General features: G+C 55.4%; 1 protein-coding gene and 1 long non-coding RNA gene across 2 annotated transcripts in view; one reads left to right on the forward strand and one right to left on the reverse strand.

Annotated features, from left to right (window-relative positions):
* Positions 1-4790, reverse strand: part of IGSF21 (immunoglobin superfamily member 21) — a 39527-nt gene extending 34737 nt beyond the window's left edge. Inside the window, exon 1 of the mRNA XM_071448796.1 lies at positions 4377-4790. Within this exon, the coding sequence (XP_071304897.1) occupies positions 4377-4440 (64 nt within the window). The 5' untranslated portion in view covers positions 4441-4790. The remainder of the gene's footprint in view (positions 1-4376) is intronic.
* A 603-nt stretch (positions 4791-5393) lies between these two features.
* LOC139600676 (uncharacterized) lies at positions 5394-9975 on the forward strand. The gene is made up of 2 exons (XR_011682637.1): positions 5394-7745; positions 9510-9975. It is a non-coding gene; the product is annotated as an uncharacterized lncRNA (long non-coding RNA).
* Positions 9976-13965: the final 3990 nt, after the last annotated feature.

The raw sequence follows: 13965 nt of genomic DNA on the forward strand, positions 1-13965 counted from the left end.
AGTGACAGGACACAGGGAATGGCTCCACAATTCCGGAGGGAAAACTGAAATTAGTTTTTGGGAAGGAATTCCTGGCTGTGAGGGAGGTGAGGCCCTGGCACAGTTTTCCCAGAGCAGCTGTGGCTGCCCCTGGATTCCTGGGAATGTCCAAGGCCAGGCTGGATGGGGCTTGGAGCCACCTGGGACAGCAGGATCTGTCCCTGGCCGTGGAATTCCCGCCCAAAGCATGCCAGGATTCCAAGGCTGAGCCCATGGACAGAGTTGGGAATGTCTGACAGCCTGCACAGGGCAGGGGCTGCTCAGCTCCAGGCTCCCAGCACCTGGATCAGAATTCCTCATCCCAGGCCAAAGGGCACCAACATTCCCAAGCCAAACTCTGCAACATTCCCAGGATTTGGTTTTGGGGGATGCCAATAATCCCAAGGGAATTTGGGCTTGGGGGACTTTGGAACCACTCTGGGAGAAGCCACAGGAGCTTTTCCAGGGAGAAATAAAGCTGGGAATGTCTCCCCTTCCCAAAGATTATCCTGGGAAGGCACAAGGAGAGGGAAGATCCTCGCTGGAGCCGCGGTTTTTTCCCGAGCTCTGGATTGGAAGTGGCGGCTCCGAAACGCAGCCGGTGGGAGGAGGGAAATTGGGCTAATTGGGAAAGGGCAATTAGCACAGCGAGGGGGATTTTCCAAAGGGGCTGCACGGCCTGGATTTACCTGGAGAGGCTCCGTGGGAACGCGGGATTCGTGGAAATGGGAGGGGAAACTTCCCAGAAAGAGCTGAAGGCAGGATTTGATGGGAAAAGCGCGAACAGGAAAGGATGGTGGGAATGTGGGGCGGATTTTTGGCACCTGCAGGTGAATTTAAAGCTGGATTTCACCCCCGCTCCTCCTTTTCCCCCATTCCCCCAGGACACAATTCCTGCAATATTCCTCCTTCCATTAAAAAGAAACACGAGCAGGTGCCTCCCACCACCCTGGGGAAAGCCCCACGCTGGATTTTCCCTCCAAAAACGAGGGAAAATCGTCTTTTCCAGGCTGGAAAAGGATCCACCCGAGGGGCTCCCTGTCAGCTGGGAAAACCCCTGCCAGAAAAACCGCCGGGGGGAATGCAGAGGGGAGAGAATTCCAGGTAAATCCCCAACTGCAAAGGGCTGTTCCCAAGCTGGGTTTTTCAGGAATATCCCCAAGGACAGCTCCCTGCAAAGCCCAGGAGCTTCAAACACTTGAATTTTCCTTTTTTTTTTTTTTTTCTTTTTTTTTTTTCCAACCCACTGGGGCTGAGAAGCAGAGGCCGAAGCAAATCCCACCGGGATAAAGCCGCTGGAAATCTCCAGGAACTCGACACTTTGATCCCTCCCAGGGCGCTGAGCCCTTTATGGGGCCGTATTTCAGACAGGGCTGAGCGAGCCAGCCCTGATCCCAGAACCCACGGATTTCAGGGGAAAAGGGAGCTTTTCCAGCTTTTCCAGTCCCTTTTCCAGGCACTCCTCTCCTTTTCCATGGTCCAGCGCTGCCTCCTCCGCGTGGCCTCGTTTTTCCCTCCTGACGGCTCCTTAACCCACTTAGCCCCGGCCCCGGCGGCTTTTTTTGGCAAAAGGAAGAGGTTGAGCCGGGGACAAAGGGGGGGAAAAAAAGCTGGAATAGCAGGGGTGATGCTCCCCGAGGGCTGGAAAACACCTCGGGAATGATCCCGGCTGTGCTCGGGGTCACAAAAGGGCTTTTCCTGAGCGGGGCAGGGATGTAGAGCAGGGCTGGAAATCCCCCCCTCAAAAAAGCTCCCCAGGGATGATCTGTGGGGTGGGAAACGATTCCAGCGGATTCCTGGGGGATGCTCCGGGATGCGGATGAGGAGGTGGATGAGGGGACAATGAAAGCAGGGAAAATTCCCCCCTCTCCCCAAAAATAAAAAGGGGTTTTGGGGCCACAGGGCAGATGTGGGGACGGAGAGCGGGGAGTGGGGCCGGGCCCACCTGGGTCTCCCCGGGGTCTGCATCCCTGGGGTCGCTCTCCAGCCGGGATGGGGAGGGCACGGCGGCAGCTCCAGCCAAGGATGCCGTCAGCCAGGAAAAAGCCATCTGCCCTCGGAAATTCGGGAATGGCGAGCGCTCTGCCCCCCAAATTCGGGAACAACGCTCTGCACCCCCCAAATCCGGGAACAACGCTCTGCACCCCCCAAATAATTCGGGAGCAGCTCAGCCCCCGCTGCCCCGAGCAAAGGGAGGCGCCCCCGGCCCGGGATTTGGCCGGGATTTGTGGCTGCCTCATGGGAAAACAGAGCTCGGGATGGGATTTTTGGGACAGCCGAGGGGGGGATCACAGAATTGCGGGGTGGTTTGGGTTGGGAACCCCAAAATGAGCACAGGGACGGCTTCCATAGGGAAGGAGATGCCGAACACGGCGGATCCTCGGGATGCAGCCAAGTTCCAGTGGGGTTTAGGAGCCCAAATCCAGCTCGAGGATGCCCAAACCCAAACAATTCCCGACGCCGGATCCATCACTTCCTAACCCCCAACCCCTCCGGGCTCCCCGAGCTCCTCCAACCCCTTCACAAACCAACTTTGATCCCATTTTTCCCCCCTCACAAACAGAGATTCCCCCGCAGCCGCTCTCAGGAAATCAACAGCACGAGAGCAACCGCCCGATCTGCGGCGAGAAAAAAAAGCAGGAGAGAGGCAGGAAAAATGATCCCTGCGCCAGTGACAGACAGCTGGAGCTCCGGGAAAGCCGGGGGGATGCGTTGTTCCTTGGAAATTGTCTATCCATGACCTTAAAACGGCGGCGGAGGAGAGCGGGGAGGGGAGGGGAGGGTTTGGCACAAGTTCCCCCCTTTTCCCGAGCAGGTTTTATTAATCCCGGCGCTGGGATGCTCGGGATGCTCGGGATGCTGGGGAAGGGGGCTCGGAGGAGCAGCCGCAGCCCGGCAGGACCCGAACCCCAGGGCCAAGGGAAGGAAATGAGGGGTTCAGGGAATTCTCTTCCCGATCCCAAAGCCCGGCTGGGCTGGGGCTGCGCGGTGCCCGAGGGATGGAGCGGGAGCAGGAGGGGAAGAATCGGCTCCTTTGTGTGGAGCTGGCCCCGCAGAGCCGCGGCTCCCCCGCCCCGCGCCCTGCAGCGCCCGCCGGCGCTTCCCGGAGAGCACAAAGTCCATTAAAATCCAAAAAAAAAACCCAAAAAAAAGAGCCAAAAATCAGAGAGATGCGGAGCAGGCTGCGCTCGCCCCTCCATCTCCCGGCGCCTGGAAGAGCTCCCGCTTCCCGGGGCTCGGGAAGGAGCGGCCACCTGAGAGCCCCCCGAGCGGGAATTGGGGGAAAAAAAGAGGGAATTCGCCTCAAATGGAGACGGAATGAAATGCCACGGGTGGCCCTGTGGGGTGCGAGGAGGGCAAAGTTTCCTTCCCCGGGCGGTTTCCCCTCCCCGGAGCCCCGGCTTTGGGGCTGGCGTGGGGAGTCCCGGGGTTTTTGGGAGCTCGGGAGCTGCAATCCCCCAGGACAGCGGGAATTTGGGGGATGCTGCTCCTTGCTGGGGATTTGGGCATCCCAAAGGGGCAGGAGGGGCTGCGACCCCCCCAGAATCTGAGCTGGTGGGGGTCCCCAAGCACAGCCCCCCCTCGGTGGCTGGAGCGGGGCTGGGATGCGCAGCCGGAGCGGGGAAAGGGGACTCGGGGTGGCCCCATGGATGGGAGCCCCGGGCCCTCGCACCCCAAAAACGGCGCCCCATGAACGGCTCCACCCCAGTGCCCGGGTAGGGGGTGCCCCATTAAAAACCCCCTCTGTAGGGTGTGCCCCATTAATGCCTCCCACACCAGTACCGGGTTATGGGGTGCCCCATTAACAGATCTCACACCAGTTCCCGTTTATGGGGTGCCCCATTAACGGCTCCCACACCAGTACCGCGATATTGGGTGCCCCCATTAATGCCTCCCACACCAATACCGGGTTTTGGGGTGCCCCATTAACAGATCCCACAGCAGTACCGCGATGTGGGGTGCCCCATTATCAGACTCCACACCATTACCGGGTTATGGGTTGCCCTATTAACAGATCTCACACCAGTTCCCGGTTATTGGGTGCCCCATTAATGCCTCCCACACCAATACCGCGTTTTGGGGTGCCCCACTAACGCCTCCCGACCCCATCCCCCAGTACCAATCCCCAACTCCCCACTCCAAACCCGTTCTTCTCTCCGTGGGTGCCCCCCCAGCCCCCAATCACCCCAAACCCCAGGGCGGGGGCGCCGAGCCCCGAGCTCGCCCCGTGACCGGCGGGGTGCGGGGGTCGCCCCATCCCTCCCGCAGCCCCGGGGGTGTCCCTGGGGGTCACCCCCTCCCTCCCGCGGCCCCGGGGGTGTCCCTGTCCCCTCGAGGAGGGGGGGGGTGACACTCACCCAGCGCCAGGTGCCGCAGGTGCCACAGCAGCAGCCACAGGGGCAGGGGGCTCATGGCGCGCATGGTGCCCGCGGGGGCGGCTCAGCGGGGCCCCCGCGCCGGGCGCCGGGCGGGCATCGCGCCGGGCACCGCCAGGGGCTCGGCCCGGTCCGGTCCCGTTCGGGAGGGGGCTCGGCCCGCTTCGGTCCGGTCCCGTTCGGTTCGGGAGGGGGCTCGGTCCGGTCCGGTCCGGTCCGGTCCAGTTGGGGAGGGGGCTCGGCTCGGCGCTGCCCCCCCGGAGCAGCAGCTCCCCCGCCGCCGCCGCTGCCGCCCTTAAGCCGATTTGGAGCAGCCGGAGCCGAGCGGGGCTGGAGCGGCCGCCCCCGGCCCCCCCCGGGCTGAGCCCGCCCCCGGCCCGGCCCCCGGGAGGGGCTGAGGGGGGCGGGGAGGAGAGCGGGGGGCGGGGAGGGACCGGGAGGGACCGGGAGGGGATTGGGGGGGATGGAGCGGGGGGGGAGTCACGGAGGGATGCGGGGGGATGGATCCAGGCGGGAATGAGGGGGGAGAATCCGGGGGGGATCGGGGGGGGCGTTCCGGGATGCGGGGGGGGATTCACGGAGGGATCGGGGGATGGATCCGGGGGGGGAAATCGGGGGGGATGGATTGAGGGGGGAATTCGGGGGCGGGGTGGATTGGGGGGGGATGCAGGGGAAGATTCACGGAGGGATGGCGGGGATGGATTTGGGGGGGGGGGGGATGCAGGGATGGATTTGGGGGCCGGGGGATGCAGGGATGGATTTGGGGGGTGGAGGATGCAGGGATGGGTTTGGGGGGTTTGGGGATGCAGGGATGGATTTGGGGGCCCGGGGGATGCAGGGATGGATTTGGGGGGGTCACGGAGGTGCCGGGGGGGGGGGGAGGGGCACAGGACGGGATGGGGGAGGGGCGGTGACAGGAGGGGGGACACGGATGGGGGAGGGGTTGGATGCAGGCAGGGATGCGGGATGGGATCTGGGATGCAGGGCTGGGATCTGGGATGTGGGATGGGGTTGGGATGCAGGGTTGGGACACAGGCAAAGATTTGGGATGCAGGGTTGGGCTGCATGGTTGGAATGCAGGCAGGAATGTGGGATACAGGCTGGGATGTGGGATGCAGGATGGGGATGGGATGCGGGGTCGGGATGCAGGCAGGGATGTGGAGTCCAGGATGAGATTGGGATGCAGGCAGGGATATGGGATACGAGCAGGAATTTGGGGTGCAGGATGGGATTGGGACGCGGGGTCGGGATGCAGGGTTGGGATATTGTCAGGGATGTGGGATACAGGACAGGGAGCAGGATCCAGACAGGGATGTGGGATACAGGATAGGCTGGGATGCAGGATGGGGCTGGGATTCAGGATGGGGTTGGGATTCAGAATAAGGAGCAGGATGCAGGCAGGGATATGGGATGCAGGATCCTGGAGCAGGGACCCGCAGGGACCCACAGGGACCCACAGGGATCCACAGGGATCCACTGGGATCCACTGGGATCCACTGGGATCCACTGGGAGCAGCACTTCCCCCCCTGCCCCCTCTTCCCTCAGCAATTCCTGCCTCCCTGAACCCCTGGATCCAGCCTGGAGGGATCCCAGACTCCCCAAAATCCCACCCTGGCCGGGATCCCAACCTTCCAGGGCCCTGCCCCACAGCTTTTCCTGGTTTCCCTTCACTCTCAGACTTCCAGGATTCCTTGGGAAGAGGTATTGGGATGCCCGGGGCTTCCTGAGAGCAGAAGAGCTGGAGATCCACATCCCTTTTCTTACAAAAATCCATATTTTTATCCCTTATTCCCACTTCCAGGTGCTCTCCCTGTCTTCCCAAATCCTCTCCTCCCAGCCCTCCACCCCCACCTATTCCCGAAATCCCAGGGGAGCGTTCCCTGATTTCCAGCTGGACAAAGCCAATTCCATGGAAAAACCCCCCAAACCTGCTCAGAATCCTCTTTGGGGGCTAAAATTTGGGGGAAAACACCAGGACAAAAGTGTTCCCTGGGATGGGGATGGGAACTACCCATAATCCTGGCCCAGCAACACCGAGGGAAAAAATAATGGATTGGGTCAGGTCATGGCAATGGATTTGGGCTTTTTCGGCTCCTGGTGGTTCCTGTCAGGGAGGGTTTTTGGGAATTGAGTCCCACCAGTTTGGATCAGATACGTGTTACTGGTTGGGCTGGAATTTCAGCTGTTCCAAATCCCCCTGAAAGGCAATTCCATGGAAAACGCCTCCGTTTTCCCTCCCAGGATTGTCTTTTGGGGCTCTGATTGGGAAAAAACACCAGGACAGAATTTTGGGGTCACCCATCCCTCAGTGCCCGGAAATCTGGGATAAAACCAAATCCAATCCCAGATTCTCACGTTCAGATCCTTCATTTCCCCCCTCATGAGGAGTTTTCCATGAGAAACGGAACCACCAGGAGTCAAAAATTCCCAAATCCATCGCCACGGGATGACCCAATCCAGGACTTTTTCCCCCAAAGTCTGGCTCTTCCTGTCCATTTTTCCATGGAAAATGGCAAAATTCCCAACATTCTGCTCTCCCAGCATTCCCGCTTTCCTCAGCCACGGCTGTTTCCATGGTTGGAACATTCCTCTGGATGGGAGCCACCCTGAATGAGGCGAGTGGAGATTTTCGGGAAGCTGGGAATTGCTTCCCAAAGATCCAACAGCTCCAATACCTCCTTGGACAACAAAAATAAACCCGGATTTGAAAATTTCCCACAATTCCAGAGCTTCCCAATGGGAATTTCAGCCCCTTTCAGCACAGCCTCGCCCCAGAGCCAAACCCATGATCCGGTGGGAGAAGGATAAAGGGGAATAACCCGGAATGTTGGGAGCAGGATTCGTTTTCCGAAGGCAAAGCTTCCTTGGCAGCCCTCAGATTCCAGAGGGAATTCCCAGGAGTGGAATTCCAGGCCATCAGGAGGCTCCCAGGGCATCCGAGCAGACAGGAATCCTGGAAATCGTGGGATGTGAACCCTGCCATGTCCGGATCGCTCCCATTTCTCCCAGCTTTTAATTCCCCGCGAATCCAGCGGCTGGCGGGAGCTCCCTTGGAATGCCCTGGGGGATTCCCAGCCTTGGGAAGGGAGGGAACGACTGGGGAATGCGGCTCCTGCCTCATCCAAATGATTATTCCCAGTTTTTTCCTGTAAATACGGATTTTCCCGCGTTCCCTTCCAAAGCTGGATCCCTTCACTCCCCAAAACCACCAATCCTTGTTTTCCAACGGAGCTGGCACCCTCCTGTCCTTCCCAGATTCCCAAGGGATCGATCCAGCCTGGAAAACCAGGCCTGAGCCTCATTCCATGCATCCCTTGGGAACAACCGGAATCCAGGGCAGCACATTCCAGGTGAGGCTCCTCCGTCTGCCCTCGGAGATGGGAATTTGGGACAAAAAAAGCTCCCAAGGGGAAAATTTTCCAGTTTCTCCTTTTTTCCCGACCTTTCCAGAACAAATCCAGGGGCTAAGTCTCAAATTAGAGAAGAGAATCCCAAATTTAGCAAGAATGTCCCACGTTTTGGGGACAAAATTCCAAACTCTGGGGAGAAACTCCCAAACTGGAAGAGAAAACCCCCAAATTTGGGGAGAAAGTCCCAAATTTTGGGAAGAAAGTTCCAAATTTAGGGAAAAAAAAATTCCCAGATTGAAAGACAAAGTTCCAAATTTCGGGGAGAAAGTCCCAGATTTGGAATAACCAGGAATTTATTCCGGAGCGTCATCCTGGGGAGCAAATCCGAGGGAGGAGGTTTTGATGGAACATCACCTCGGAAAAATCCCAGGAATTTTGGAGCAGGAAATCCCTCCTGGAATGGGGTTTGGAAAGGAGGAGCAAATGAAAAAATGGGAGGATTGGGATGAAAAATTCCCTGGTGAAAAAATCTGGGAAGGGCAGCAGGAAAATCCAAGAGTGGGAGCGAGGAAAGGCCGGGAATATCCAGCGCTCCCAGGGCTGAGCCGGTCACCAGCTCAACCACCGGAAAAAATCCATCTTCCCGTTTTCCCATCTTCCATCTTCCCACGTTCCCATATTTACGTCTTCCCATCACTGTGGGAAGATGGAAATGTGGGAACACGGGAAGATGGAAGATGGGAAAACGGGAAGAATCTCCAGGAGAATCCCAGCGCCTCCTTCTCCATGAACTCCATGGAAAGCAGCGTTTGGATCCCAGCACGGAGCTGGAAATCCCACCAGGAATTTACCATTCTGGCAGCTCCCATGGGAGCAGGGATGGTTGGGCTGCTCCAGGCTGAGGAGGAAGCAGGAATAAGGCAGGAAAACCAGGATCCTGAATCCCATTGGTTTTCTCTTCCATCTCTTCCCAATCCTCCCATCCCTGCTCCACCACCCGGCACCAGGAGCGGGATGAGCCAGGGATTGTCGATCATGGGAAAGGAATTTAATAAATATGGAAATGGCTGCTCCTCGGGTGGGAGAGGGATGGGAATGAGGGATTGGATCCATCCAAACACCTGGAAAAGAGGTGGAGGAAGCAGAGCTGGGAAAAACAGGAAAAAAGGGATCTGAGGGCGACAGGGAAGATTTTCTTGGAAAATGAATCCAAACCATTGCACAGAGGAAGGGAAATAATCCTGAAAAGAGATCCAAAATCTAGAAAATATACCCCAAATCTGGAAAATAGATCCCAAATCCACAAAATAAATCCCCAATCCACAAAATGCATCCTAAATCCAGAAAATAGATCCCAAATCCGGAAAATAGACTCCAAATCCAGTAAATAAATCCCAAATCCATAAAATATATCCCAAATACACAACATACATCCTAAATCCACAAAATAGATCCAAAATCCAGGAAGTCTATCCCAAGTCTGAAAAATAAATCCCAAATCCACAAAATGCGGTCGCATCCCAGCCTTTTACCAAGTTTCCCCCAGGGAATTTTGCAGCGTTTCCCACTCCTCCTCCAGGAGCTCCTGATTCTCCCCCTTTCCCCTGTCCCACATTTCCCAAGTTCCGAATTCCCGAGCTCCAGGCCCTGCTCCTGGATCAATCAATCCAATCTCGGCCATGGCCCTTTGGAGAGGAGTTCCTGCAGGACAAGGAGCTTTGGGAACATTTCCCCCATGGAATAAATCCCAATTTTTCCCTCCAGAGCAGCCAGGAAAATTCCTTGGGAATTTACCTGCAGCCAACAGTTTCCCAGATTTTTCCTGCAGCCAACATTCCAAAGAATTCCTGGAACGTGCCACCACCACCACCGCATGGCGTTGGCAAATTCCATGAGCGGCTCCCAGGTCCAGGCACTCCACATCCCATGGGATCATCTTTTCCAAAAGATGGGAAGGAGCTGAGGAGATCCTGGATTTCAATCCTGGGAAATACCTGGAAGCTCCAAAAGGATGGAAAAGAGGGGAGGAAGAGGAGGAATTTCCATTTTTAGGTGGAAAACAGCCTGGAATTTCCAACTTTGGAGCTCCACCGGAGGACAGGGCCTGCCTTGGATGGGTTTTAGGAGGAATTTCTCCATCCTGGGAATGTTCGGCTGTTGGGAAGCTCTGGAGTCGTTATCTCCACACAATTTAATTAAAGTCTGGCGTTAATGACACGATGGCCACTAATTAATTTAATCCATTTAATTAATTTAATTATTTTTTAATTAATTTAATTAATTCTCGCTTCTGCACAGTGGATTTGGGGTGGTGGGGGGGGGGGGATTTTTTTGGTTGGGAAGCAAAATTGAATCCCAGCCCTGGGAGGGCGGGGGATCATCGGGAAGCAAAGGGATTTGGGAATACGTGGGGAGCATCCAGGACTGGGAACTGGGAATGTTTCTGGGAATATTGACTGGGAATATTGTCTGGAAACTGGGAATATTGGCTTGGAACTGGGAATATTGACTGGAAATATTGACTGGGAACTGGGAATATTGACTGGGAACTGGGAGTATTTCTGGGAACCAGGAAAATCAACTGGGAACTGGGAAAATTGGTTGACAATTGGGAATATTGGCTTGGAACTGGGAATATTGAATGGAAATAATGACTGGGAACTGGGAATATTGACTGGGAACTGGGAATTTTTCTGGGAATATTGTCTGGAAACTGGGAATATTTCTGGGACCTGGGAATATTGGCTTGGAACTGGGAATATTGACTGGGAATACTGACTGGGACCTGGGAATATTGACTGGGAACTGGGAAAATTGACTGGGAACTGGGAATCTTGGCTTGGAAATGGGAATATTGACTGGAAACTGGGAGTATTTCTGGGAACCAGGAAAATCGACTGGGAACTGGGAATATTGGTTGGGAATTGGAAATATTGATTTAGAACTGGGAATATTGGCTGGAAGCTGGAAATACTGGCTGGGAACCCGGAATGTTGGTGGGACAAAGCAGCACCAGGCAGGGACGAGAAACGGGGACATCTCCAGCTGGTTCCATTCCCACCCGGTCATGGAAAGATGGGAACAGGCTGTGACCAATCTGGAATTCTTTAGGACGGGTTGGGAAGGACCTGGAAGCTGATCCCCTTCCAATGCACTTCCCACCATCCCAGGCTGCTCTAATTCCCAGTGTCCAGCCTGGCCTTGGGCACTTCCAGGGATCCAGGGGCAGCCACAGCCGCTCTGGAATTCCATCCCAGGGCCTCGCCACCCTCCCAGGGAAGGATTTATCCCAATTATCCCACCTAACCCAGCACATGGAATCCTGGAATGCTTTGGGTAGGGAAAAAATCAATCCCAGGGTGCTCCAAGCCCTGGCCTTGGACACCCCAGGGACTGAGCAGCCCCAGATTCCCTGGATAAGCTGTGCCAGGGCTTCCCCATCCTGCTTATTCCTACAGCATCAAGCAGGAATTTCGGGATGAAGCAGAACTTCGGGAATGCCAACAATTCCAGCCACTCCAATCGCGGCACAAAAATCCAGGGATGGAGTTTGCTGACAGAAGATGAAACTCCTTGGAATGACACCGAAATCTGCTTTTCCTCCCAAAATAACTTCCCACGCCTCAGCCCAGCTCCGAGCTGTCACTTCTTTGGGAAAAATCCCTCTCCGCCTCAATCCGGCTCTTTCAAGCGGAATTATTCCCGCTCGGCGCCGCCGTGGCTCCGAACGCTCCGTGGCGATTTCAGCTCCGCGCTTCCACCTCGTCAGCAGAGCAGGGATTTGGGAATTCTGCCCTCCCTCCCTCCCTCCTGCCCAGCTTTCGGCTGCTGGGAGATTTCCCGGCTTTCAGCCTCAGCTTCCCTGGAATTTGGAGATAATGAGGCCCAAATTCCTTTGATCTCCTGAATTCCGGCACCCCCGGTTCTGCTGCTCCTCCTAAATCCACGTGGGGGGAATTAAACATGGAATTTTCTCACCCCAGGGTGGAGTCTGGAAGTTTTCCGGGGGTCCGGGGAAGTTCTGCAGCTTTGAGAGAACCCCCGGAATTTTTGGGCCCATTTTTTATGGGATTCCCCCCCTGGTATTCCAAATAAATCCCCACATTCCAAAGGGTTTCTTGTGGGGAACCTTCAGAAGATCCCATTTTCCCACAAGGAAACCAGACTTGGGAAATCTGGGAATGGTTATTTTGTGGAGATGTCAGAAACCCCCGGAAATTCCAGCTGCTCCAAGCCTGGAATTGCCATCCCAGGATCCTGGACATCCCTAAAAATCCAGGTTTGTCCCAGCTGATGGATGAGGAATCCTCACTTGAAGGCCTCCAATATCCATGAAATATCCCAGAGTTTGAGGGACTGGGGGAAAATCCTGCAGGACGCTTCTCCCAGAGGCTCAACCTTGACTGGGAATGTTGCAAAGACATCCCGGAGAATTTGCATCCATGATTTTCCTCCTCCTCCTCCTCCTCCTCCTCAGCCATCTGCTCCCCTGGAATGGCTCCTGCTCCTCAGGGAGAAGTTTTCCAAGGCTGGAAGGAGCTGGAAAAGCTGGGATGGGAGGAAGAAGAGCCCTGGGAGGGGTTGGGAAGGGAGAGATGGAGCCACCGCAAGGCCTTTTCCGGAGGGATTGTCCCAGATTGGACACGGAGAAAAGGCAAAGGAAAAAATGAGGGGAAAAGGAAGGGAAAATGAGGAAAAAAAGGAGGAAAAAAAGAAAAAAAGGAGGAGGGAAAAAAGCAGCAGGGAAAAAGGAGTGGGAAAAAAAAGGAGACAAAAGGAGGGAAGAAAGAACAAAAAAAAAAGAGGAAAAAGTAGGGAAGAAAGATTAAAAAAGGAGGGGAAAGGGGGAAGAATAGGAGGGAGGAAAATAAGGAGGAAAAAGGAGGAAAATGAAAAAAAAAAAGGAGGAGAAAAAGAGGAATGTGGTCATTGCACATTCCAGAGTTTTTTTTCCAGCTATGGGAAGCTCCATAAAAAATTGAAATCCTCAGGAATAAATTAAAATAACAAGGAAAAAATCCCAATGGGAGTGGCCCAGCTGGAGCTTCCCCAGGGTTGGAAGAGGAGCCATCCCAAATCCATCCCTCTGAGGCCTCTGGAGCTTCCCTTCTCCTCCGGAGCTTTGGGAATTCAGGAGAAGGGACCTGGGGGTGGCTGAGCCAATCCCTCGTGCTCTGAGTCATTCCCAGCCGGATTTAGGAGCTCTCCCACGCGTGTTCCGGGTGTCCCGGCCCACCTGGAACTGCTGACTCAGGATCACTCCCAGTCCCACGTGGCCGATTCTGGGGCATCGGGAACAGCCCTGGATTCCCTGGAAAAGTGGGGGTCCAAGGACGTTCCCACTCCGCTCTGGCCGCATCCCATGGGATGAGAATCCCATGGGATTTTCCCAACCCTTCCCACCAGCCCAACCCCAAATTCCCAGGAGTACGGATGCCGTTGTCCTCCCAGCACAGCTTCACTGCTTTGCTCCTGCAAAATCCCAAAAAAACCCCAAAATTCCAAGAAACGTGAATCCCATTTTTATACCAGCACAGCTTCACTGCTTTGCTCCTGCAAATCCCAAAACTCTCCAAATTCCCAGGAACACAAATCCCATTGTCCTCCCAGCACAGCTTCACTGCTTTGCTCCTGTAAATCCTAAAAAAACCCAAAATTCCGAGAAACGTGAATCCCATTGTTGTCCCAGCACAACTTTTGATGGTTTGCTCCTGCAAATCCCCAAAAAACCCCCAAATTCCCACCAAAACCTCTCCTGGCCACTCCCAAAGTTGCATCCCAGGCATAGAAATCCCATGGGATTTTCCCACCACTTCCCACCAGCCCAACCCCAAATTCTCAGGAACACAAATCCCATTGTCCTCCCAGCACAACTGTGTTGCTTTGCTCCTGCAAATCCCAAAAAAACCCCAAAATTCCCAGGAATACGAATCCCATTGTCCTCCCAGCACAATTTTTGATGATTTTCTCCCGCAAAATTCCCCCAAAAAACACCAAATTCCCACCAAAACCTGCCCTGACCGCTCCCAAAGCTCCATCCCAGGCAGAGAAATCCTGAGGGGTTTTCCCACCACTTCCCAACTCCGACCTTGTCTTTCCCAACATCACCATTCCCTTTCCAATTCCAGCTTTGTTCCCTCATTCCCATCTTTCCCAGCCCGTTCCCAGCTCCCTGTGGGTGCAATCCCCCAATCCCAATTAAATCCAGTTTGCACTGGGA

The sequence above is a fragment of the Agelaius tricolor genome, unplaced genomic scaffold, assembly GCF_023055355.1.
Source record: "Agelaius tricolor isolate 1412-34295 unplaced genomic scaffold, bAgeTri1.0.p SCAF_28, whole genome shotgun sequence".
Lineage (NCBI taxonomy): Eukaryota > Metazoa > Chordata > Aves > Passeriformes > Icteridae > Agelaius > Agelaius tricolor.